We start from the raw sequence: 27396 nt of genomic DNA, 5'->3' as shown, positions 1-27396 counted from the left end.
CACATCTGTTTGGACAAATCTCAGGAGCTTAGGGTTCGGGCTGTATTCATCAAGATAACCGATAACTTCCATCGTATATAAAAAAGACAGACGAAGCTGATCGAAGTTTCATACTAGTAGCTATACCTATTCTTCCCGTTCCAAGATGTAGATCATTTGGCAAATCTAGATATATAATTTTTGCTACGCGTCTAAATACATAGTGTAAAACTCTATATCCAAAACAACCTACAATTTGAAGCAAAGCGAGTAGTATGTAGCTACGCCACTGCGTGCCACCGAACAGAGTCGAATGAAGAAATGACAAAAAGAGACGACTCGTACTACGACAAAGCAGCAAGCACTGGCCGTGCACACACTACAATACTACATGATCCCAAGAACAGCAAGCGAAAGGTCAAATGCCTGAAACGCTGATTCCGGAAGAACCAGCAGCGCCGGCAGCATCCTTGACGACGACGGCCGCTCTCGCCTCCCAGTTGAGCCCGGCCCGGAGGCAACTCTGTCGCAGTACGGTACGTACTCCTGGATGAATAATAATATAGCACGCAGTTATATATCAGCGACGCAGGAGGCTAACTCTGATCTGAACGCGCGCGATTCAACTCTATCCTGTGCAGCCTGCTGCTAGCTAGCTAGCTAGCGATTACCTCAAGTTTTGCCATGAGGTGGTGCGCCGTGGGGGCCTGGACGACGATGCCGCGGGCGCCGGGGCTGATGAAGCCTTCCTCCACGGCCCGGTCGATGAACGCCAGCAGTGAGCCGTAGTAGCCGTCTCGACGTTCAGCAGCCCGACCTGCCGAAATCAAGGGTGCTGTGAGCCAGCTGGCCCGGCCGCGCCATCACTGCTACCTGAAGGCACACAGCAACACCACCTGTACGGCCACAAGTGTCGCTACTACTATTACCGGCTGACGGTGGATGCCTAGCTGCGCCCACGTGATCACCTCCAGCAGCTCCTCCAGGGTTCCGTATCCTCCTGGGAACAATAAATCAAAGCACGCGCGCTGATCATGATCATATCTTCATCATCGATCAGGTCATGTATGCGCATGCATGTAGTACGAACGCACGCCAGAGCTAGCTTAGCACGTGAAACATGGATGGTACTGTACAGATCTATGCTGCGCAGGATGGTCCGATCCACACACGTGTGCTACGTGGTCTGCTGTGCTTGTTCGAGGCAAGTCCATTGCCGTCCTTTCGAGAAAATTAAATAGCTGCTGATGGGTGGGCCGTGGGCCGGTCGGTCGGTCACATTTATGTATGCGATCGAGGTACTCCACTCACCTGGCAGGGCTACGAACGCATCGGACTGCCTCGCCATCTCCGCCTTCCGCTGGTGCATGTCCGCCACCGGCACCACCCCTCCCACCGTCTCCCCGACAACCTGATCGACGTACGTACGCATACGCATACGTACGTCCGTATGTCCGTATGTGTGTGTGTATGTATGTATGTATGTGTGTGTGTGTGTGTATGTCATCTTTAGGTTCTAGAACGATAACAGCTCACAAGAAATGAACATTGAAAGTATGGCGCTGCTGCGACAAACATATACGTCGTTGTACCTCGGGAGTGGTCATCAGAGTCCTGGGAATGACCCTGCACGTACGCGTCAACAAAGAAAAAAAAAGATGAATGCATCATGGGCTGCCAGTATAACTATATACCATCTAGTGTCTACTATATATACATATCATGGAGACGTGCGTACCCGATGACGCGCCTGCCGCCGCGGTGGACGGCCCGCGAGACGAGCTCCATGAGCCCTACGCCGCCGCCGTACACCAGCTCGACGCCCCTCGACACCTGCATGCGTCCACCGATCGGGCTCCACTGATCAGAAGCTCGCAACATCTATCTTCCATGCATGTTCTTGTAACCGTGCTCTGGTAATAACGTGAGCTTCGCTTTGAGAATCGCCGTGCTTTGTAGCACAGCCTGCAAGGGGCATTCCATGCATGCATGGGTAAGGAGTAGAGATAGAGGCAACATACCAAATATGAAAGCACGCACTGGGGCTGCCTGGTGCAGTGCCACTGCAGCAGCCAGCAGCTACCCCTGCACCTCTTACAGGAAACCGGAGGCAGCAGGAGGCCCATCAGCTGAGCCTGTGAGACCTGACCGGCGTATTTATTCCCTCCTGTAGACTCGGGCCAGTGACTCCCAAAAGTGAGCAGTAGTGAGCGTACACTCCGGTATCGGAACGAGCGGCATAGCATGCGACCGAACGCATGCATGCATGCAGGTCGTGTGAAAAGTGGCACTGGCTCACTGGCCGTGGCACTACATGATGAGCCGGCCGCAGCGTCGTAGGTAGTAGGCGACCACATCATGTAATCCGGCAGGTGTTTTTTCCCGCACGCCACGCGCACGGCCGCAGCGTCGTAGGTAGTAGGCGACCACATCATGTAACCGCGGCGCGCGCCAGGCAGAGCCCAGATAGAGCCCGCTCGTTTGAATTGAATGGGTGCTGCCGTGCCGACGAGCCGATCCGGCCGTAGACGCCGGGCCCGTGAGCAAATAATGCGGCACTGCACGCGGGCGCAGGAGGAGAGAGCCCTGGCGCGTTTGAATGCGCGCGCGCAGCTCCTGACCCGCCGCAGGGCGGCAGTCGATAGGGCAGCCCCTCAAGGACGATGCAGCGCTTGCACTGAATCCAAGGGCAGAGGATAAGTTAAATAATAATAAAATACCCAATTTTCTTCTTCGTTCCTTTTCACACCAGCGCGTGTTTAGGGCTTGCTTACTGGCTCGCACGTCTACAATTTAGCAGCTATAAGCTCTTACCATGCGTAATCCACACGCACAAAACAAAAAGTGCAAACCCAGCTGAAAGGTAGATCCTGTTTGGATGGTTTCAAGTTCAGTGCTAGATTTTAGTAGTATCTATTAGCACTTATATATTTGCTAAATAATTTTTAGTCTTAGTGCTAAATTTTAAGCATTAGCACTTGGATACAAACACCCTCTAATCGTTATACATACATTGTTGCACCTCTGCTACCATGCTAAGAGGTGGTTCGCTAGAGTATTATAGGTGTCTCTCAGCGCTCTTGTCGTGGGGTAGTCAGATTTCATCATGCCAAAACAAGATGTCCTCTAATTATCACAAATGCAAACGTATGGTTTTTTTTCAGTACGACAACCTGCGGTTTACTAAATTGGAAAGAGTCGATCACGGCCGGAAATCAAGGTTATGCAGCTAAACATATGAACGACTTGCTGGATCAACATGCTATCGTACATCGGAAAGTACGTGGCTGTAACACCCGGATACTCCGGCCATTGGCCCGGATACTCCGGGCGTGGGGTTTCTATTTCCATAATGTGGTCATCTGGACCCCACAATCGTTTAAACAGAAAATATCACTCTCTCTCTCTCTCCCTCACTCTCACTCTCTCCCGTTACCTCTCTCTCCCTCACCTCCCTCACGAGCTCTCCCTCTCCCTAAGCTCTAGATTCTGAAATCTTTCATTTCAACTTGATTCCAAGGCCAAGGGAGCTTCACTCGGCGTGGGGGATCATTTTCTACAAGTATTCCACCTTGGGGCGACATCGTTTTCGGGTTTTCTTACAAGGGGAACTAGCTCAAGGTACTAGAAGCTAGGGCTCGCCGATTTAGTTGTTTTAGGATGTTCTAGGTGATTTCTTTTGGTCAATCATCTCTATATGCATCTTTCAACTAGGATTCAAGAGGGTTTCAAATTTGGTGGGGTGGTTTTGCCAAAAATCAAGATTTCAGTTTTTTGGGGCGAAAATGCTGTCAAGCCCAGATACTCCGGGAAATAGCCCAGATACTCCGGGTTTGGGATACTCCGGGGGAAAACTCCGGGTATAAGCCCGGATACTCCGGATTTGGGATACTCCGGGGGAAACTCCGGGTATAGGTCCGGAAACTCCGGACGTTGGAGTCCGGATACTCCGGATATGAGTCCGGATATTCCGGGTTTTATTAGAACTGTTGGATGCAGAATTGGGAAAAATTTGTAGCGTTTCTACTTGGGCATTTCAAAGATTTTTGTTGCATATCGCATTTGCATACATTCTCATGTCATGTGCATACGTGTAGACGCCGCCGCCGAGGGAGTCGTATATGAAGTGATCGCGGAGGCGAAAGAGCACCCGGAGCAAGTCCCACAGGGGGTTCGCAAGGATCCGGCCCAAGGCCCGTCTGCCCCTGACTCTGAGCAACAGCCCAAAGGCAAGCCCCGGTGCACATCCTACTAATTTTTAAATTACGACACCTATATATATATGTAGTTATTGCTTATGCATTACGTTTAGGAGTTGTTTGAAACCCTAGTTGCATGACCCCTAGGTGTCCTTGAGTTGTACTAGTATGTATAGGACGATAGAAATGCTATGCTTAATAGAACTCGGTAGAAGTCGAGTAATTTTTGGTTACTCGCGAGATATAGGATAGCTTTATGTTTTCAGATATGAGTTACTAATTTATGGATGAAAGTCTTGAAATGAAAGAAATAATAGAATCTAAGACCGGGCGGGAGAGGTGTAGTTCCGCCTGTGTCGGTTAAGGACCGAGCCGTTGTTGGCCCTGCTGATCATGTTTGAATTGTACTAACCGCATGCCGGGAGTAGGAGGTAGTCGAAACCGGTAAGCCGAGTACTGCCTTGCTTCGGAAGTACAGAACTTCTACCCACCCCTTAGGGCGAGTCGAGTGGCCGCGGAGAATTGGGATGCATGAGTTTACTTTTGGTGGTCTCTCGTAGGGCTCGGCTGACTATATGCAGGTGGGGCGGTTCTGTAGTTTGAGGCGGGGAGGGGAAAGGTTGGTGCGTGTGGTCCGACGGGGCGTACGCGTGCCGTGTTGGTTAGGTCCACCTTGCAAGGTTAAATCGAATCGATTCGCCGTCAGTCGCTCTCGGATATGAGCACCTTGGTCACTGCGTCGCAGCGTAGTGTTATGTTGGGGATGATAAGAAATATAGATGAGGATCCATACATTGAATTAAGGTTAATGCTTCACATGTGTGCTATAGATAGGTTATGCCAATGATTAGATTATAGTTAAGTTAAATAGAATCTGGAGCTAAAATGATGAAAGTAAGAGATTACTTTAGTCGCTTTTTCTGCAAAATAACCACCAGCCAAATGCTTTGCATGTCTAGATATGTGGGCTAAGTTATACCCACTGGTCGGGTAAGTCTTGCTGAGTATTAGTATACTCAGGGTTTTGTTGGAAAATGTTTTCAGGTCCCGCACCCGTAGACTTCTGTCCGTGTTGCGCCAAGTTCGTTCGGTTGGACGTGGAGGGGTGGAGTGTTGAGGATCCAGGCGCGTAACTTTAGATGTGCATGGGATTGCACACTCGTGGGCTGAGTGCGCAATTCTTATCTGTTTTTGGATGTGGTAGTGGGTAGATTCCATGTTATCCAAACTTTGTATAAAGGGCAGATACTCTTGTATAATATTATGTATTTCGAACTGGGTTTGTAAAACTCTTTGTTGTTATCGTTTTGTCACTCTTGTGTATTTTCAAGTTATGTCAAGCTGTACCATCTGCGCCCACCTTCGCGTGGGACTACCAGTGTTGTTTCGATCGGGACGTGGGTCGAGAAAGGATCGCCAAATTAAGCCGTTAAGCTAATGCGCCCGATGTGTTCAAATGACGGCCATTACGCTTAATTAGAGTTTTAATTTGGCGGTTCTGTCACAGCTGGTATCAGAGCCGAAACACACTGGGGGTGGTACGAGCATGACTAATTTTGAGGTTTTCACGAATTAAAAAAAAAACAAATTTCAACTTAAGATAAAAGGTTATTTGGTGGTGGGGGCGGGTTTATTCACAATAGCCCTATATATTTAGTATTTGAATCGTGGGTAGATGGGTGGTTTTGGGCGGAGGGGTTACCGTAGGACGATCATACGTCATGCATCATGCCATTATTTGATTTAAATTCCTGCATTAGGGGTGGGAACGGTGCGAGACATCACGAGGGTAACTGGATACTCTGGATGAGAATCCGGATAGTCCGGATTGGGGTGTCCGGATATTCCGGATGATAATCCAGATATTCCGGATTTGGTTGCAAAAAGAATCCTGGCTTTTTGATTTAATTTACGCTTTCTGCATTCTTCCATGGTTGATTGTTATGGGACTAATTCAACCATGGCTGAATACAGAATGGGGGAACCACTGAACCCTCCGGATTTGGCTCAGGCCATTGCGGCCATGTTGACTGGGCGCGACGAGCAGACGGCACTCCTCCGTGAGCTTGTGGCGCAGGGCAGAGCGCCGCGGCCTGAACATCACCACCAGCCACCTGCTCCTGGATATCCGGAGTTTTTGGCCACTCAGCCACCGCTCTTCCATAAGGCGGATGAACCACTAGAGGCGGACAGTTGGCTTCGGACCATCGAGTCCAAGTTTACCCTGCACCCATACAATGATAGGGATAAAGCAGGATTGGCAGCCCAGCAGCTGAGGGGTCCCGCGCGCACATGGTGGGAGAATCATGTGGCAATGTTCCCCGCGGACACCCGGTTCACTTGGGCTCAGTTCAAGGAGGCTTTCAGAGCACACCATATTCCAGCCGGTGTGATCCGAAGGAAGCTCACAGAGTTTTTAGCCCTGAAGCAGGGCAATAACAGTGTGCTGCAGTATTCCCAGGCCTTCAACACACTGGCACAGTATGCGGGGTACCATGTAGACAACGATGAGAAGAAGCAGGCTTGCTTCAGGCAGGGGCTTAGTAGTAAGCTCCAGGATCGCTTGGCAATGGTCAAGTTTGACAGTTTCAGTGAGCTGGTCAATGGGGCTATCATACAGGAGGATGCCCACCTAGCTCACAAGGCAGAAAAGAAGAGAAAGACGCCGGCAGCAGGATCTTCTAGCAGTGCCCCTCAGAGGTTCCGTCTAGTGCAGTCGGGCCCACAGCGAGCCCCCTTTCAGCACCAGCCGCCGCAGCAGTGGGGATACAGGCCCCCTCAGGACACTCAGCCACAGGGGACAGTCAGGCCTCCTGTTCCTCAGCAGAATGAGCAGAAGGTCTGGGTGCAGCAGCAAGGGGTACGCCCCAATTTCTTTCCGTGCTACAACTGTGGACAGCCGGGTCACTTTGCACGGAACTGCCCAATGCCACCTAAGCAAGGCCAGCAATCGAGCCAGCAAGGTCAGAAGCAGAGTGTGGCCCACTTCAAGCCGGGGCAAGTGCACTACACCACCCTTGAGGATATTCCTGAGGGAGCACCAGTGATGTCGGGTACGTTCTCTATTAACGGACATCCCATTACTGTACTATTTGATTCTGGGGCATCTCACACATTTATTAGCAAGGGATGTGTAAATAGACTAGGGTTAGAAGTGGAGAGCATATCCAGGCCATATAATATTCACTCACCCGGGGGACACTTGATTACTAATCAACTTGTTAGACAAGTACCCTTGCAATTACAGGGAAGAAGTTTTGCCACCCAGCTTATCGTGTTACCATCCCAGAAGCTGGATATTATTCTTGGCATGAATTGGATGGGAGTTCACAGAGTCGTTCTTGACACTGTTTCTCAATCCGTGCACATCAACTCCCCTATTCATGGTTCGATGGCCTTAAGCCTTGTGAACTCCACCCCGGTGGTCCATGTGGTGCACCACGCCGAGGGCAAGAAGCTAGAGGATATACCAGTGGTATGTGAATACCCGGATATTTTTCCGGATGAATTGCCTGGAATGCCGCCTGATCGTGAAGTGGAGTTTACCATTGAATTGCAACCGGGTACGGCACCGATTTCTAGGAGGCCTTACCGGATGCCACCCAATGAGCTGGCAGAGTTAAAGAAACAATTGCAGGAATTGCTTGACAAGGGCTATATCCGTCCTAGCACGTCACCTTGGGGCTGTCCTGCACTCTTTGTGAAAAAGAAAGATGAAAGCCTCAGGTTGTGTGTAGACTATAGACTTCTAAATGCCGTCACAATCAAAAATAAATATCCCCTTCCCCGAATTGATATTCTGTTTGATCAGCTATTCGGGGCCAAAGTATTTTCTAAGATTGATCTCCGCTCTGGCTATTATCAGATAAAGATTAGAGCTGAGGATATTCCCAAGACAGCTTTTTCCACCAGATACGGACTTTTTGAATATCTGGTCATGTCTTTCGGGCTAACGAATGCCCCTGCTCATTTCATGTATCTCATGAACTCGGTGTTCATGCCGGAGCTAGATAAGTTCGTCGTGATTTTCATTGACGACATCCTAATATTTTCCAAGAATGAAGAAGAACATGCAGAGCATCTCCGCATTGTGCTTCAGCGCCTGCGGGAGCACAAGCTGTACGCCAAATTCAGTAAGTGTGATTTCTGGCTCAAGGAAGTGCAGTTCTTGGGCCACATCATCTCAGACAAGGGGATTTCTGTTGATCCTAGCAAGATTCAGGATGTCCTGAATTGGAAGACTCCTGAATCCGTTTCGGAGATTCGGAGTTTCCTTGGGCTAGCAGGTTATTATCGCCGATTTGTATCGGACTTTTCAAAAATTGCTAGACCCATGACTGAATTACTCAAGAAAGGGGTGAGATTTAATTGGGATGACAAATGTGAGCAGGCTTTTCAGACCCTGAGAAAGCTTCTGACGTCTGCCCCTGTCCTGGCTCAGCCCGATATTACTCGGCCCTTTGATGTATATTGTGATGCCTCAGGTATGGGCCTCGGCTGTGTACTCATGCAAGACCAGAGGGTGATTGCTTATGCTTCCAGAGCCCTCAGACGGCATGAGGAAAATTATGCAACTCACGATCTGGAACTGGCAGCAGTAGTACATGCATTAAAGATCTGGCGCCATTATCTTCTGGGTAATCCTGTTCACATATACTCGGACCACAAGAGTCTTAAGTATATTTTTACCCAGAGTGAGCTCAACTTGCGCCAGAGACGGTGGTTAGAGTTGATAAAGGATTATGATTTGGAGATTCATTATCACCCGGGTAAGGCGAATGTCGTTGCGGATGCACTGAGTCGCAAGGCAAGTTGCAGTTGCACCTCAGCCTCTGTGGTGCATGAAACCTTATGCCAAGAAATGGAAAAATTAAATCTGACTATTGTATCTGAAGGCACACTTACTAATCTTACCCTCACACCTACACTCAGGGATCAAATTGTGGAGGCTCAGAAGAATGATGTGGGCGTGGATAAGATCATGCAACGGCTCAGTGAGGATGATCCTCAGGTGCAATGCTTCCATCGAGATAGTGAGGGGGTTCTTTGGTTTAAAGATCGGATAGTAGTACCCAAGAACTTTGAGCTTCGGAAACAAATTCTTGATGAGGCTCACCTTTCGAGGTATTCTATTCACCCGGGCAGTAACAAAATGTATCAAGATCTCAGACAGCGATTCTGGTGGACCAGGATGAAACGTGAGGTCGCCAAATATGTGTCCGAGTGCGATATTTGTCGAAGAGTCAAAGCAAGTCATCTCAAACCTTCTGGTACGCTACAGCCCTTGGATATCCCTTCGTGGAAGTGGGAGGATATTAGTATGGACTTCATTGTTGGGTTACCTCCCACGTCAAAGGGATATGATTCGATTTGGGTTATCGTTGACCGCCTCACTAAGTCCGCTCACTTTCTTCCAGTGAAGACCCGTTATTCATCTCATCAATATGCTGAGTTATACATTGCACGGATTGTAAGTCTTCATGGTATCCCAAGAACCATTATATCAGACAGAGGCTCACAGTTTGTTGCCCGTTTCTGGGAACAGTTGCATGCGTCTCTGGGGACTCAGCTTATTCGCAGCTCAGCCTATCATCCTCAGACCGATGGTCAAACTGAGCGAATCAATCAAATTCTGGAAGATATGCTTCGAGCCTGTGTGCTCTCTTACAGCAAGAAGTGGGATGAGTGCCTACCTCTGGCAGAATTTTCTTACAATAACAGTTATCAAGAAAGCATCAGAATGGCGCCGTTTGAGGCACTGTATGGGCGGAGGTGTAGAACACCAGTGAATTGGTCAGAAGCCGGGGAAAGGAATGTGTTCGGCCCTGAGATTGTCAGTGAGGCAGAAGAACAAGTCCGGTTCATACAGGAGAATTTAAAAATAGCCCAATCTCGACAGAAAAGTTATACGGACAAGAAACGTCAATCCGTCTCATTCCAAGTGGGAGACCATGTTTACTTGCGGGTATCTCCAATGAAAGGAGTCCAGCGATTCGGTGTGAAGGGAAAGCTCGCCCCTCGCTATGTCGGGCCTTTTCTTATCATTGAGCGGTGTGGGCCGGTAGCGTATCGCCTGGAACTTCCTGCCCAATTATCCGCGGTTCATAATATTTTCCATGTCTCTCAGCTTAGAAGATGCCTTCGTGTTCCAGAAAAGGTGATTGACATAGAAAAGTTGCAACTGGAGCCCGATCTTGTCTATCCCGAGTATCCAATCAAAATTGTGGATCACAAGACTCGGGTCACTCGCAATCAAATCAGCCATTTCTACAAAGTCCAATGGAGCAATCACTCCGAACGAGAAGCTACCTGGGAAACAGAGGAGTTTGTTCAGTCAAAATGTCCGGAATTGCTCCAAACTCACCACGGTACATGATTTTTTCCGCATTGTTTCCAAATTAGCACTTTCACCCTAAATCTCGGGACGAGATTTCTTTTAGGGGGGAGGATTGTAACACCCGGATACTCCGGCCATTGGCCCGGATACTCCGGGCGTGGGGTTTCTATTTCCATAATGTGGTCATCTGGACCCCACAATCGTTTAAACAGAAAATATCACTCTCTCTCTCTCTCCCTCACTCTCACTCTCTCCCGTTACCTCTCTCTCCCTCACCTCCCTCACGAGCTCTCCCTCTCCCTAAGCTCTAGATTCTGAAATCTTTCATTTCAACTTGATTCCAAGGCCAAGGGAGCTTCACTCGGCGTGGGGGATCATTTTCTACAAGTATTCCACCTTGGGGCGACATCGTTTTCGGGTTTTCTTACAAGGGGAACTAGCTCAAGGTACTAGAAGCTAGGGCTCGCCGATTTAGTTGTTTTAGGATGTTCTAGGTGATTTCTTTTGGTCAATCATCTCTATATGCATCTTTCAACTAGGATTCAAGAGGGTTTCAAATTTGGTGGGGTGGTTTTGCCAAAAATCAAGATTTCAGTTTTTTGGGGCGAAAATGCTGTCAAGCCCAGATACTCCGGGAAATAGCCCAGATACTCCGGGTTTGGGATACTCCGGGGGAAAACTCCGGGTATAAGCCCGGATACTCCGGATTTGGGATACTCCGGGGGAAACTCCGGGTATAGGTCCGGAAACTCCGGACGTTGGAGTCCGGATACTCCGGATATGAGTCCGGATATTCCGGGTTTTATTAGAACTGTTGGATGCAGAATTGGGAAAAATTTGTAGCGTTTCTACTTGGGCATTTCAAAGATTTTTGTTGCATATCGCATTTGCATACATTCTCATGTCATGTGCATACGTGTAGACGCCGCCGCCGAGGGAGTCGTATATGAAGTGATCGCGGAGGCGAAAGAGCACCCGGAGCAAGTCCCACAGGGGGTTCGCAAGGATCCGGCCCAAGGCCCGTCTGCCCCTGACTCTGAGCAACAGCCCAAAGGCAAGCCCCGGTGCACATCCTACTAATTTTTAAATTACGACACCTATATATATATGTAGTTATTGCTTATGCATTACGTTTAGGAGTTGTTTGAAACCCTAGTTGCATGACCCCTAGGTGTCCTTGAGTTGTACTAGTATGTATAGGACGATAGAAATGCTATGCTTAATAGAACTCGGTAGAAGTCGAGTAATTTTTGGTTACTCGCGAGATATAGGATAGCTTTATGTTTTCAGATATGAGTTACTAATTTATGGATGAAAGTCTTGAAATGAAAGAAATAATAGAATCTAAGACCGGGCGGGAGAGGTGTAGTTCCGCCTGTGTCGGTTAAGGACCGAGCCGTTGTTGGCCCTGCTGATCATGTTTGAATTGTACTAACCGCATGCCGGGAGTAGGAGGTAGTCGAAACCGGTAAGCCGAGTACTGCCTTGCTTCGGAAGTACAGAACTTCTACCCACCCCTTAGGGCGAGTCGAGTGGCCGCGGAGAATTGGGATGCATGAGTTTACTTTTGGTGGTCTCTCGTAGGGCTCGGCTGACTATATGCAGGTGGGGCGGTTCTGTAGTTTGAGGCGGGGAGGGGAAAGGTTGGTGCGTGTGGTCCGACGGGGCGTACGCGTGCCGTGTTGGTTAGGTCCACCTTGCAAGGTTAAATCGAATCGATTCGCCGTCAGTCGCTCTCGGATATGAGCACCTTGGTCACTGCGTCGCAGCGTAGTGTTATGTTGGGGATGATAAGAAATATAGATGAGGATCCATACATTGAATTAAGGTTAATGCTTCACATGTGTGCTATAGATAGGTTATGCCAATGATTAGATTATAGTTAAGTTAAATAGAATCTGGAGCTAAAATGATGAAAGTAAGAGATTACTTTAGTCGCTTTTTCTGCAAAATAACCACCAGCCAAATGCTTTGCATGTCTAGATATGTGGGCTAAGTTATACCCACTGGTCGGGTAAGTCTTGCTGAGTATTAGTATACTCAGGGTTTTGTTGGAAAATGTTTTCAGGTCCCGCACCCGTAGACTTCTGTCCGTGTTGCGCCAAGTTCGTTCGGTTGGACGTGGAGGGGTGGAGTGTTGAGGATCCAGGCGCGTAACTTTAGATGTGCATGGGATTGCACACTCGTGGGCTGAGTGCGCAATTCTTATCTGTTTTTGGATGTGGTAGTGGGTAGATTCCATGTTATCCAAACTTTGTATAAAGGGCAGATACTCTTGTATAATATTATGTATTTCGAACTGGGTTTGTAAAACTCTTTGTTGTTATCGTTTTGTCACTCTTGTGTATTTTCAAGTTATGTCAAGCTGTACCATCTGCGCCCACCTTCGCGTGGGACTACCAGTGTTGTTTCGATCGGGACGTGGGTCGAGAAAGGATCGCCAAATTAAGCCGTTAAGCTAATGCGCTCGATGTGTTCAAATGACGGCCATTACGTTTAATTAGAGTTTTAATTTGGCGGTTCTGTCACAGTGGCGCTCGGGGAAATAGAGAAGTGCTTGCTTACTGCGTGACTGCGTGTCTAGTTTGATGTTGGGTTCCTATATATCCCTAGTCCGCCTAAATAAGTCCAAGTCCCTTCAGAGTTGTGAGAATCTGGATAGTGGATTATAATTATCTGGGCTGGCTGGATGATTGTTGGTTGGGTCTTTTGCACTAACTAAAACAGCAGGATTGGGGCAGATAATAGATTACAATATTTTGGGTGGTTTTGGATTATCATTTATAATTGCTAGTCCGTAAATTTGTACTCTTAGCTAGTAGTAGTGTGCTGAAAGAAAAGAGTACTCATACTCGTACATGTCATCATGGACTCATGGCAAGCACTACGGTGATGTGAATGCTTGATCTACCTACGTATAGGACCGAGAAATGTACCGTACATCCTTAAACTAGCTACTTCTACTTGGGTCGTGCTAGAGAATACGTAATTACCAACTCTTTGGCGAGGTCAATGGCGGCGTCGTGGTAGCTCATCTTCTTGCCTTGGCTGCTGCCGCAGAAGACGCAAATCCTCTTGAACCTGCTCGGCTGCTGCTGCCTCATCTTTCTTCTCCCTGCCGCGCCCTACTAGCTCTTCAGTGGTCTTCTCTCTCTCTAGCTTTGCACCTACTATGATGGTGCACCGAACCGCTTATATAGAGGCTAGTATAGAGTACTAGACAGAGAGACAGAGAGAGAGAGTGTGTGTGAGAGAGCGCCTGAAAAAAAAAATGGATGGGAGCTAGCCTACCCTGTCAGTGTCACACGCGTACGGTATAGGCAGCACTGTCTCTAAAATTTCCGCTCGTCTGCACGTTTGGAGAGAATTGAACACGTGGGGCGACGCTGCAGCCTGCAGATGTGCAGGAATGCCGCTGCCACTTCGTGCCCGCGCGGGAGGGCGCGCGAGCGCTACCGAGAGCACGCCGTAGCCCTTCTCTAGACTTAGGACGGCCCGCCACTGTTGGGTGGCGGCCCGGGGATCGGCGGCCTCCCTGCCGCTGCCTTCGGCTCCGCCGTCCGGCCCCGCCGTTCCGGTTTAACTTCTTCCGGCCGGTGCGGCCGCTGTGGGCTGCCGGCCCCTGCTGGTCGCTCGTGCCCTCGGTCGCCGTTGCCGTGCTGCTGTGCCGGGCTCGCGCCTGTGTCACCGCGTTCACCTCCACCGTCACCGTCAGTTAACTGCCTCGCGGCCGCCGGTTCAACCAATGTACTGACAAGCTGCGTGTACGCGCTAACTCCACGCGCATCTCTTGAATGGACAAATGCGTGAGATTTGAGAACTACTTCGATCACGCAACGATGAGATTTGGAGCTCCGGTCACCAACGCGCGCACACGAGCGAGCGTATGCATCACTCTCTTACAGCCCACGGATCAGATACGTGCACGGAGAGGACGAAAAAAAAAATGGCCGTGCACACACGGATCGAAGATCACACGAGCAGAACAAAAGCCAACACTGGCACAGTTCATCCGGGCGCGTTGCCGGTTAGGCCGCCGCCGACGAGCTCGAGCTGCTGGTGGAGTACTCCGCCGCGACATGCATGGACGACCTTGGATAGCTGCGCGGGTTCCTGATCAGGACGACGCCGAACATCTCCGCGGAGCCGAAGCGCGCGAAGTCGCGGGGCACCGGGATGAGGTCGGTGCCGCCGGGGCGGTGGACCTGCACGACGCCACCGCCTCGTCCACCGGCACGTACGTACACCAGCCTCTACTTATTCCGGCTCGCCGCCTGGGACTCGACGACGCGCGCCATGACCTCGTGCTGGAACGTCCACACGCCTCACATTGCAGAGTGCGCGTTTGTGTGTATACGCGGTGTATGTATATGCATGTGTTACCTATCGAGAGGAGGCGGTTAAATAGGGCCGTGCACATATGACGGAACCGCGCCAAGAGGTCGGCGCCGCCGCTGCGGGTTGCGGCGGCGGCGGAGCCGCTGCACTGCACCACCAGTCCACCACGGCGCGGTTCATGCGTAGTAGCGCTCCCAGGCCCCAGCCGCTGCTCCAGAGCCCCCAGCGACGCCATCGTCTCGCCCGTCCGCGCGCGCGCGTGCACCAGCGCGCCTCCCTCCGGGCTCCGGCTCGTCGTCCGTCGACGCCGCCGTCAGGGCAGCAGCTGCGGGCATCACCCCGACCCGGACATGATCCTATCAACGCCTCCAACCTCACTGTGCCGCTGCACTATTGTCAGGTTGTATCCTATCTATCGGCTACCATCGCGTGGTGGGTGAGATTGCTGCGGTTCGTAGCGAGTTAATGGCCGCCCATCACATGCCCAGCTAGCTAGGAGAAGAGCGGAAGACGCTCGAGAGGTTCGACGACCTTAGCAGCTTTCCACGCCAGCAGTGCTGTGTAAAGTGGCTGCGCACCGACGCTATAGGTGGATCGACCAAGGATGTTCATGCGACAGTGCCTCGTACTCGTAGCGGAAGATCGACCGGTGACTCTTCGCAATATAGTTTTCGACTTTTGAGTCGGTGCGCGATTTCGTCGCGCCTCTACAATTTCAGCTATAGTTTGAAGTTCAGGAAGAAAGTCATTCTGAGTGGCGAGTGTTCAATTTTTTTCTGCCACCGTGTCGGCATCCTTTGCACGTGGCCGGCGTGGAGGACGCCGTCTTCTCTTTCTTTTCTTTCTCCCAGCCGCAAACATCCGCCTCCGCTGCCGCGGCCCAGAGGGCGGCCAAGGAGGACGCGGAGGCGTGGCAGCTGGTGGGGTGCGAGACGGCCGTACATCAAGTTTACAATCACACCTACTAGCGCACAGCCAGTCCAGGTCCTGCCTGCAAAACTTCCGCGAGCCGGCGCAGTGCATATTTATCGAGATCGGGGATATGGTAATCGTGCCGGAGCATTATTGTTATAAGATAAAACTACTCTGTTACCTTTCCTCATAAATAACTGTTATGTATCAATAATTTTATTCATGTGGTATAAAATTTAATGATTATAAAATTCTTGTGAGGGTCTATTTGAATCCGAGTAACTAAGGCTCCGTTTGGTTGGGCCTTCTGGGGCTGCGGCTTTCGGCCAAAGCCGAAAAGCCCACCAAACGGCATGCTCCATCATACATTCTTCCACCGAAAGTTGCTTTTATCGCAGTAGAAATGTGACAGCCGGTCCGGATTTGCTTTCACCGGCTGTGGGGGAGAAACTTGGTGAAATTTACGTGCCTGCCACTCGTAAGTAGAGAATATCGGTTCGTCTTTCCTCATCCGACCACCGACGGCGCGTGCTCCCAACCTCCTGCGGCGGAGCTCTCGTTGCCACCTTCGCCAACCTCCTGCGGCGGAGCTCTCGTCGCCACCTTCACCACTGACCCGCCGCTGCGCCCCAGTCAGGGGCCTTGCCCGGCCGGGACCATGCGGCTGCCGCCACACTCATGGGCTCCCAGCGGCGAGGCGTCTCCGGCCATAGAGCCTGAGTGCGAGCTGCGCCGGCGCATCCGACCCGCGCGCGCAAGATCCCCCGCATCAGCCGCCGCCGCGCGCGCGAGATCCGCCATCGCCGCGAGCTCCACCGCCGCCGTGTAGGGGCGCGGGCGCGCGCGAGGGACGAGAGAAGAGATTGGCCGTCGGTGAGAGGGAGAGAGTTGAGTGGGGTCCGCTCCTAAGTGTTTCCAAAAAAGCCATAGCTGTTTCACCAAACGACTTTCAGTTTTTCCACAGCTTACAGCCCACAGTTTACAACGACTTTTCTTCACAGCCACAGCCTAACCAAACACACCCTAAACTTTACTTTCGTCACGTCGAATGTTTGGAAATCAATTAGAAGTATTAAATATATACTAATTATAAAACTAATTGCATAAGTGGAACTAATTCATGAGATGAATCTATTAAGTCTAATTAATCCATCATTAGCACATATTTACTCTAGCACAACGTTATCAAATCATGGATTAATTAAGTTTAATGGATTCGTCACGGGAATTACTCTCCATTTATGTGATTAGATTTATAATTAATCTGTATTTAATGCTTTTAATTAGTATCAAATATCTAATGTAACAGGGATTAAAATTTAATCCGAGTATGCAAGTATCCTTTCAGATCGGCTAACATGAAAGCACTGCGTGCGAGTGCGACCCTCTCCTCCGCGGGGTCCGCCTCTAGCGGCCGGCAAGGCAACGCTGCCCAAATCCCCAAATCACCCCTTCCGCCTCCGCGCAACCAGCACGGCCATCTACGTGGGCAGGCCGGTAACTCCGCGCCGCGTCGCCCACTGGCTTTCTCCTCCCCCTCGCTCACGCGCGCCCCCTCCCCGCCGTGCTCCAGCAGCTGCAGACCTGCGCAGCGCTCGCCCACGCAGGCAGGCACCACCCGCTTCCAAAATCGAAGGGAAATTACTCGGCAACCAGCCCTAGACCCCTAGTAGTGCTGAGCTAGCTAGCATCGCGCACCACCTCGCCACAGCACCCACGCACTGCAGCAGGAAGTGAGAGAAGAGAGAAAGAGAGGGGGAACTGGGGAAGGAAGGATGGATGGAGACTTGCAGCGCAGCCCACCCCCGCGCCCGCGCCGCACGCACGGCTCCCTCCGGTCCTCCCCAAATTACAGACGACCCCGCAGGAGCAAGCCCAACCACCACTTAAACCCGACCACCACCGCCACCGTTACGCTTTAGCCCCCCGTCCAAACCCTAGATCCCCTTCGCCGCGGTGGTGGCGCCCGCGGTGACCCGGCGTTGGCGGCGGAGGGGATGGCGGCCGTGCCGGAGGACCTCCGCTGCAAGCGCTCCGACGGCAAGCAGTGGCGCTGCGGCGCGCCCTCCGTGCCCGGCAAGACCGTCTGCGAGAAGCACTACGTCCAGGCCAAGAGGCGCTCCGCCTCCTCCGCGCTCCGCGCAACGCTCCGCCGCTCATCCGCCTCCGCCGCCGGCGGCGCGCCCGTCCTGCCCTTCCGCTCCACCGCCGCCGCGGCCCGCCTCGGCCCGCCGCCGATGGCGGTCGCGAGGCCCGTCTACTCCAGGGTCGCCGGGGAGGCGGTGTACGTGGCGGAGCCCGTGCCGGCGCCGGCGCCGGCGTCGAGGGGCCCGGCGTACGACGGCCTGCCCCTGGGCAATGCTGCCGGCGCGCGCACCGCGGCGGTGAGTTTGGCTGCTGCCTCGTGCTACGTTCCTCCGCGCGCTTAATTGGGTTCGCGGTGCTGCTGGGCTCGTGTTGATTGGGCGCCGGTGATTGCAGGAGCTGGTCGGGAGATGCCCGGCGTGGTCGACCGACGCTGGTCCGGCGGGGACGACGAGTTGCCACCAGTGCCGCAAGGCTGGGGCCGTCCTTTGGTGTTCCAGCTGCGACAGGAGAGGCTACTGCGCCGGCTGCATCTCGAGATGGTATGTCGCCCCATGATCTGTCAGTAATCAGTGACAGACTAGAGCTCGTAGTGAATTAGTGCATAGAAAGTACCCCAGGCTTTGTGGTTGGCCATTTTTATGCTATTGTTAGGTGATCACAGCAGTGTCCACCTAGACATGCACCAGATCTCTATGACCATACTGAAGGAGATATTGCAATAATTACTGCTGCCCGTTGTGTTGCATTTCTGTCCAAACCACCTACAAAAATCAAAAGCACTTGTGCATGAAACTTGCAGAAAACATGAACTATCTTAGGCACTTGCGAATGGAACTTTCAGAAAACATGAACTATCTTAGGGCATTCTTATTGCAACATGCATCCTCCAAAAATGCAAGGATATTTAACTACTCCCTGTCTTATTCGTTTCAGTAGCATAGCCTCTGGGTTGGCCTCTTAAAGGCAAAATTTGGCGTCAGTTCGTTCCAAATCGTCAGATGCGAAAGCAACAACACACAACTTCAGGTGCAACAGTCATCACCTTCTCATAAACTAGTACAACTTCTGAGTCATAGAATTAGTTGTATGTTGTTTGGATGGAACCAGGATGATCCCGAAAACTTACTTTTTTTTTTTATAACTTGAGTTGAAGATGGTCTTGTGGTGCAAAAGTGCAAGGCTTTTCTATGGTTCCTTGTCTATATTTTGAGTTTTTACCAATAGTGTCTTAGTACATTTTGACTGTTTAGAATTTATATTGATCATGCGAAGATATGCTAAATCTCTGGGTGAAAAAAAATACTTTGACAATACTTTTCAATATAGCGCAATACAAACCAGTGGTCCTAGACTCCTAGTATACCTCCTCCACACCTTTTATCGGCTGTACTAAGGTAACACAAATGTAATGCAGGTACTCTGACATTTCGATAGATGATGTTCGAAAGGTTTGTCCTGCATGCCGTGGCATTTGTAATTGCAGAGTTTGCTTACAAGGAGACAACTTAATAAAGGTACATAGCCTCTAATAGTTTTTCTTTCATTTCGTTACCATGTATTTGATTTATGCTTTACTAACTTGTCCTAAATGTAACAATGGTTTTTTTATACTTTAAAGGCCAGGGTGCAAGAAATACCAGTTGTTGATAAGTTGAGATATCTTCATTGCCTTTTGTCACATGTTCTTCCAGTACTAAAGCAGATTTATTCTGACCAATGCTTTGAAATAGGTGTTGAAACAAGATCTTCTGGTACTCCAGTTTCCCTTTCATCTTCTCTTGTGATTTTCTTTTCTGAAACCTAGCATTCCTCTGACACTACTATTTGCGATAGGACCAAAGACAGATATCCTCAGAGCAAAGATAAATTTTGATGAACAAATGTGCTGGTATGGCTTTGTGTTGTTTTGTCATTGGGTCAACTTTCCATTCCAAGTTCCAACTATATTATATTATATTGGAATGGTGCCTTGAAACTTTTCTTTGTTTTGCAGTGATTTTTGCAAAGTGCCAGTTTTTGATTATCACCGCCACTGTCCAAAGTGTCTGTATGATTTATGCCTTGATTGCTGTCGAGACATACGGCGTTCTCGGGCCACTGTTGCAAGAGGAGAACATACCGAAGGTCATGTTGAAGATAAAAGTAGAGATTCTTTTAGTAGAAGAGCAAGACTGGAACCATCTGCAGAAAGTGTAAATGACAAGTCTTGCTATCAGCCAATGGATCTAAATAATATTGACATTAGATCTTTAGTCCCTACATGGAGAGTCAGCAATGATGGCAGCCTCACTTGCGGGCCTCATGAAGCTGGTGGCTGTGGTTCCTCAAAGCTGGTGCTAAGGCGAATATTCAAAATTAATTGGATCGCTAAACTTGTAAAAAGTTCTGAAGAAATGGTCAATGGTTGCAAAGTACATGATCTGCAGGATGGATGTTTGTCTTACATTGATGGCAGACAGTTAGAGTTAATTGGTCAGCATGACCATGGTCTCTCAAAATGCTCAAACAGTGATGATATTAGTGGGAATTGTGTGTACTCTCCTGTATTGGAGGACTTAAAACATGAAGGCATCATGCAGTTTCGTAAGCATTGGATAAAGGCGGAGCCTATTGTCATCAGGAAAGCATTTGAGCCTTCCCTGTCATCAATCTGGGACCCTTTAAGTATTTGGAGAGGTATCCAGGAGATCATGGATGAAGAAATGGATGAAGATGTAATAGTGAAAGCTGTTGACTGCTCAAACCAATCAGAGGTAAGAAAGAAGTGCTCCTTGCTGTTTTGTCTTTCTGAACAAAAAGTTGTTGTCTGTCAGAAATTGTTGTGACTTCTGCTGAGAGGTTCCAAAGTACCGTTCTGTTAGTTACACTGCTATTACTGATCTGTTTTAGCTTAGCATTACCATGTTAGAAGTATATTTTGCTAAAAAGGTTACCTGATCGTGTCATACCAGTTTTGCAAATCCCTTGTGACCATCCTCTACCCATACCTCAAGCGGGATTTTGGAGAAGTGGAAAAATTGTGGAAGTAGAGAATCAGAAAGTAGCTAGAAAAAAAATTGTTGGTACCACTATCCTAAAAAAATATATATCCTCTTTTGTTACTCCTGTTCAGGTGGATATCGAGCTCAAACAGTTTATCAAAGGTTATTCGGATGGCAACAAGGGGGGCGATGGCCGCTTGTTGATGCTGAAATTGAAAGAGTGGCCCCAGCCCAGTGTCTTAGAGGAGTTTCTGTTGTGCCACAGACCAGAATTTATTGTCAATTTTCCTCTTGTTGATTTTATTCATCCTAGATGGGGTCTCCTAAATCTTGCTGCCAAGTTACCCCAAGATGCATTACAGCCTGAAGTAGGGATGAAACTGCTAATTGCATATGGAAGTCGTCAAGAACTTGGTAAAGGTGATCCAGTGATGAATCTAACGATTAACATGGGTGATGTGGTAAGTTTGGTCTTACTCAGTTTTCACTTCAAAGTTCTAGTCATTATTAGATGTGCGCCTTTGCTTTTCATATGTTGACTTGCTGAATAACTTGAATATTCTAACTGACAAAAGTTTAAAACATCAGATGGCTAATGCTACTGGTCTCGTTTTGTAGGTTCACATGTTAATGCATGCAGTTGAAGTACGTAACCAATATCCCAATAGGCCACCATCTAATGGATCTGAAAGGATTGCTAATGGAACTAGTACGCATGTAAATGATCACACTCCTGTTCCAGATTTGGATCTGATTGTGGGGGAGCAAGAGTACAAACATGCTATTTCACATTGTGAGGAGGCAAAAGCTAACAATTTAGAAGGATCACAGGCTGGTGCTGTCTGGGATGTATTCCGCAGGCAGGATCTTCCAAAGCTTAATGAATATTTGGCTGCTCACCGGGAAGAATTTGGAGCTAACTGTCAAGCTGTGCCCTCTGTAATGACTCCTTTCTTCTGCATCAAATTATTCTCTAATATATTCTCAAATGTGTTTCATGATAATACGTTTCCAATGCAGGTTAAGTATCCTATTTACGATCAAAATGTGTACCTCAACAATCATCATAAGAAGACATTGAAGGATCAATATGGTAAGTACTAAGTACAATTAGAGAGCACACTAGTTTTCACTTCCAAAAGGTTGATGTATAGTGTATTAGCTGTGGACTTGCTGACTGCTATTGCACAATAGCATTTTATTTCATATAGTCACTTCACTGTCGTCTCTAACTTAGCTTAAATGATGCTTTGCAAACTTCAGCAAGCAGATGTTATAAATTTGATAATTTGCCACTCCAAACTTTAGGCTTCACAAATTGCCACTGTAAACTTTGGCTTCAACTATTTGCCACTAAAAATATGGGCTGCTTCGCTTCCATGCCATCTTGGCAATCGAAATGGTTGAGTTTCTTTTACATTGTCACGCCATGTAAAGAGACCCTTATACCCTGCTGTCTGAATTAAACACGTGAATTGGCCTCTCCCTCCCTTGCTCAACCAAGGCACCATCCCTGAGGTTGCATCCGCGGTTGTCCAGCAGCTCCGATCCGTCAAAGAGAGCCGCCATGATCTCCTTTGCCATTTGCCCAGTTAATCGCAGGAGCCAAACGTGCTGCTGATGTTGATTCATCGTTTCCAGCGAGCCATGGTCCAATTCCTCCCATACTCCCTTGTGACCCAAAGCATCTCCCTTGATCTTTCACCCTCCCAGAAGAACTGCACCAGGGTCTTCATCTTCCCTGATGCTGCGATCCATGCACCGCAGTTGCCATGGTCATTGTGCTGCCCAAGAAATCACAGGGGTGCATAGGTTGGTTTTGTAAAAGAAACTCAAAACCATTTAGATTGGCATGGAATGTAAGTGGCTTATGTTTTAGTGGCAAATTGTTGGAGCCAAAGTTTACAGCGGTAACTTGTTGAAGCCCATAGTTTGGAGCGGCTTATTTTCAAATTTCTCACACGGAGACAGCAACCAAATATCTGCGTGCTAGTTAGACTTGCTTCTTAGGAGGATCAACATGATATTTTGATTTGGATGCTACATGCTTTCTTAGCTGCGTGCTTCTACCATGGGTGTGGACTAGGTCCATCAAGTGGTGCACCAGATGCATGGCTGCACCTGCACCAAGCTAGGACTGGTACCTAGATGCTTTTAATGAAGCATGCAGCTGTCGTGGCCTTGTGGGTATGGGCTAGGCCCATCAAGTGACACACCAGTCGCATGGCTGCACTAAGCTAGATCAGGTAGCTACATATGCTTTTGATGTAGCATGCTGCTGTCATGGTTGTGGGCTAGGCCCATCAAGTTGTGCACCAAGCACCAAGCTAGGTTTGGTACTAAGAACAGATCCTTAGCAATTAGTTTACTTTGATCTCTTAGTTAGATTCAAATAATTGTCTGTTAGATATCATATCTAGTAGGTAGTTCAATTTGTTAGGAACTCTGTAAAATTATGAACCATTAGAGAATATTAATCTTCCTACTTCCCTTCTCTATCCCTGCCCTTTGGTGCTGCTGTTAGGCTCTGGCATGGTTGTGCTGCATGGATTCAGGGCCACCTAATCAGTGCACGAGTCTAAAACTGCTAATCTATCTTAGAAGTGAACTTTGGAATTAAGATACATCATATCATATTTTTGTAACTTCCATTTGGATGTTCTTACAGGAATTGAACCTTGCACATTCCACCAACATATTGGCGAGGCTGTATTCATTCCAGCCGGCTGTCCTTTCCAAGTGAAAAACCTCCAGGTGATGCATCTTACCCTCATATCCTTTCTCGTGCTCAAAGTCTCCAGCTGTTATTTTCATGAGAAGTGATGATTCAAAATAATAAACATTAAACACGTCTAATATTAGGGATAAAATTGCCTTCTTAGGTTTCCAGGAATTCCTTATTATTGTTATATTTCCATGTTCAATACGAGCAAAGCTTTTGGCATTAGAACGGAATGAAACTGCAGGACTTTAATGTCGTGGCACATTTCTTGTTTGAATCTAAGCAATTAATCTAGTGATTTGCATGTGTGAACATACTAGAGGGCTTCGTAAAAAAAAAACACTAGTAGCAGTGGTGCTCTGAAATAGAGCAAGAGAGTTATTGCAAATGATATGTGTTGAAACTGTATTTTCACATTCAAACCTGCTTCCAGTTGATGCAGTGAATCGTGCGAGCTGATTTTTGCACATATTGAATTTGACTTGCTCACTCTTATTTGTTGCGTTACTTGAACTAAAGGTTTAGCTGCTCTGATGAATTTTGTTCCCTATCTTGATGTCTTCTATACATGTATGTGATTGTTTGAACTAGTTATGTAATGCCTTTGGACAGCTACACTGAATGTGGCTGTTCCACGTGGTTTGCTGGAGTGATATTATCTTTAGATACTTCTGTGATTTTTTGAAGTAGTCAAATACTTCTGTGATTTTTTGAACTAGCTAATTACTTTATTTGTGGATATAATTTACATTATTTTCTGTTCTATTGACATGATCAGTCCACCGTTCAATTGGCTCTCAATTTTTTGTCTCCGGAGAGTTTGCCAGAGTCAGTCCGGATGGCCCAAGAGATCCGTTGCCTGCCGAATGATCATTTTGCAAAACTGAAGATGCTTGAGGTAAGTTGTGATCTGCCGAACTATTATGATGACCTTCCATGGATTCACAACTTATGGGGTTGTTTGGTATGAGAAATCACCTCATGTAGAATGGAGTCATCCTATGAAATTTTGTGGGATGAACCATTGAATCTATTCCTCATTATTAAGCTAACCATGTGCTTGTGAGGGATGAGGTGGTGAACTGGTGATGGGTTGAACCATTTCATTCCCTAAACCAAACAAAAATTTGAGGAGTGAGAAGATGATGGACCATCCCCATCTCTCAAACCAAACACCCCCTTAATAATGCTAATCACCAACAGCGAAAATGAAACTTTTTCATTAATGATACAGGTAAAAAAGATCTCCTTATATGCAGCAAGTTCAGCTGTCAGAGAAATTCAGAGAATAACTCTGGATCCCAAGTACGTGCACTGATGCCTGTTCTTATACTGCCCCCATCATATTTTTGTGAAGTGTTCCTTACCATATCACCTACTCAGTCTATACCAATATAAGGCGTATTTTGACTAGATAGATGTTAAACTTTACAAGTTTCATCGTTAATTAATTGAATTATATGCATGCCTAGTGTGAAAAATTACACCGAAAGATATACTCACAGTAATTTTAAGATGGTGTTGATTTTGTAGCAAGTGAGAACATATTTCAAGAGAAATTAAAGGCCAAAATCTACTTTGAAAGATTTTTCCACTATCAAAATACACCTTACATTGATGGATGAAGGGAGTAAGACTTTAGGTAGTCTATGCGGTTTCTAATCAGTATCATGGGCAAATTTTCTCAGGTTCAATCTTGATGCTAGTTTCGAGGATCAAAATTTGACTAGGGCGGTTTCAGAAAACTTGGCAAGAGTGAATAAACAAAGGAAGGTATCTTGCAGTTGAGGTTCTGGAGACCTTCGAGAAATTGTGACGTGCCATTCAGGATGGAAACCGATGCGGAAGAAGATATAGTGATTGACTGATTGTACATGTAGTATATTGTGACATGAAAGGAACACATTCTGATTCGTATTGGATAGCATATTGGCCTTACCTGTATATTGCGGATTAGGACTAACGGCAGAGCTCATGTAGACAATATAAAAAGCATTAGAAAGCTGAATACCTAACCGAATTCTATCTTGTGAAATTTTTAGTACAATAACAGCTGTTGGTAATTTCACGAGAACTGATGGTTTTTATGGACATTCTTTAATCGCTTAAATTTTTCTTGAACCATGCGAAGATTGGTTCTCATGTTACTAACAGAAATGTAACTTAAAATCAAGATGTTTTTTTTTTCTTTATGACACCCTTCTGATGAGCTCGTCCACACATAAAAAAAATTAGGTCCTTGTAGGTACTCAGCAGATCAATCTTTTGCAACGATGGGCCTGTCGGGCGCGAGCAATTTCAGCATCGGTGGTTGGCTGGTTGCTGCCAGTTCGGAAGAGATGCCTACTGTCAGTGACGCCGATTCACCCATGTATAAATACGTGAACATCAATTCTTTTTTTTGAAAACGATTGCGGGAGCACATGTATAAATATGTCATTTAAGAAGAAGAAGCAAGCAGGTTCTTACTGGTTCGATATTACATAAATAAACAGACACTCAAACTCAAGAACAGATAACAAGAACTTAATCATTAAAACTAGATAGCTCTGGCCCCCCACAGGCCAACTTCCTGCAATTCACCTCCATCTTGATTTCTTGCATCACCTCTGCTGGCGTCAAAGTTTTTTGTTCGAAGACACGCCGATTTCTCGCCTTCCAGATGTTCCACGCCCCATAGATCATCATTGCTGCCTTGAGTTTCCTCGCTTTCTTGGATAGATGCACAAGTTCCTTTTGCCACCAATCCAAAATGGCAATGCCTTGAGCCGGTATCTGAATGAGGTTTGCTGTCCAAGCTGCCATTCTGTCCCAAATCTGCCTCGCAAAGCTACAGTGAAGAATCAAATGTGATGCTGTCTCGGGCTCCTGACTGCAAAGAGCACACACAGGATTGCACGGCCAATTCCTGACCAGCAACTTATCTGCCGTTAAAATCTTGCTCTGCACAAACAACCAAGCAAAAAACTTGTGCTTCCCCTCGGTTTCAGCTTGCCAGATATGACTCCCCTTGAATAAACTGTATGATCCTTGGAACTGAGCCACATAAGCCGACTTTGCCGTGTACACTCCATCTGCTGTCCACTTCCACTTGATTGTATCACTATTTGCTGTCAACTGCACTGCCTGCACTTTGTCCCACAACTCCACAAAATTTGCCATTTCGCTGACTGTCTCCATTCTCCACAGCCCTCTTGTCCAGCTCTGATTCATCAATTCCTCCTTAACTGATCTGTTTTTCCTCCAGGCTAATCGATAAAGTGCAGGATACAGATCCATCGGCGCATGCCCATCCATCCATGAAGATTGCCAAAAACTTGCCATTTCTCCATCACCTAAAGTCACTGTTGTGCTTGCTCGAAAAAGTTGCTTATCAACAGCATTGACCGGTGGTTCAGTTCCCACCCATGGCCTTTCAGGTGCTGTCCATTGAAACCAAAGCCATCTCAAACGCAGGGCACGACCGAACAGGTCCAAATCTACAAACTTCTTAGGTCTCATTGTTTTTGTCCACCTTACTAGACAACGCCCTCCATTAGTCTCAGCTGTTCCTTTCCAAAGAAAACTCCTCCTTAGCTTGTCAATCTTTTTAATTGCCCACTTCTGCGGCCTGAATACTGTGAGGAAGTAAGTTGGCATGGATGACATCACTCTGTGAACATCGATTCAACCACTCTCAAGAAAAGAGAGAAGCTACACTGAACCTATGCGGCTTCCCGCCATCTTCGACGGCCCAACTATACATTTGACTTGCCAAATATACCATGAAGCAAACAAAAAGGAAAAGAGTATGCAGCATTGGTTGCCGTGACATGTGGAACACATGCTAAGTAGTAGACA

General features: G+C 47.9%; 2 protein-coding genes and 1 pseudogene across 5 annotated transcripts; 2 read left to right on the top strand and 1 right to left on the bottom strand.

Moving 5' to 3' along the window:
- Window positions 1-366: 366 nt before the first annotated feature.
- On the bottom strand, window positions 367-13619 carry LOC112873308 (annotated as a pseudogene).
- LOC112873602 (proline-rich proteoglycan 2-like) lies at window positions 6702-12731 on the top strand. Of its 2 annotated transcripts, none has more exons than XM_025936611.1 (3): window positions 6702-7231; window positions 11438-11569; window positions 12584-12731. In XM_025936611.1, exons 1-3 carry the CDS (start codon window positions 6748-6750, stop codon window positions 12670-12672), a joined length of 705 nt encoding a protein of 234 aa, XP_025792396.1. In that variant the 5' UTR covers window positions 6702-6747; the 3' UTR covers window positions 12673-12731. The 2 variants fall into 2 exon arrangements, with proteins under 2 accessions (XP_025792396.1, XP_025792398.1); XM_025936613.1 differs by having other exon boundaries at window positions 11438-11579.
- Window positions 13620-17243: 3624 nt separating the features above from the next.
- On the top strand, window positions 17244-25649 carry LOC112875134 (lysine-specific demethylase JMJ25). 3 transcript variants are annotated; one of them, XM_025938856.1, is made up of 13 exons: window positions 17763-18149; window positions 18247-18392; window positions 19268-19367; window positions 19472-19604; window positions 19687-19741; window positions 19847-20606; window positions 20966-21295; window positions 21453-21773; window positions 21855-21927; window positions 23503-23588; window positions 24335-24454; window positions 24791-24861; window positions 25245-25649. In XM_025938856.1, the coding sequence occupies exons 1-13, from the start codon at window positions 17763-17765 to the stop codon at window positions 25342-25344; spliced, it is 2682 nt and encodes an 893-aa protein (XP_025794641.1). In that variant the 3' UTR covers window positions 25345-25649. The 3 variants fall into 3 exon arrangements, with proteins under 3 accessions (XP_025794640.1, XP_025794642.1, XP_025794641.1); XM_025938855.1 differs by having other exon boundaries at window positions 17244-18149; window positions 21453-21927; XM_025938857.1 differs by lacking the exon at window positions 24791-24861 and having other exon boundaries at window positions 17246-18149.
- The last annotated feature ends 1747 nt before the right edge of the window (window positions 25650-27396 follow it).

Source organism: Panicum hallii, chromosome 9 (genome assembly GCF_002211085.1).
Source record: "Panicum hallii strain FIL2 chromosome 9, PHallii_v3.1, whole genome shotgun sequence".
Classification (NCBI taxonomy): Eukaryota; Viridiplantae; Streptophyta; class Magnoliopsida; order Poales; family Poaceae; genus Panicum; species Panicum hallii.
Note: the sequence above shows the minus strand (reverse complement) of the source record. Positions and strands in the feature narration are given on the sequence as shown.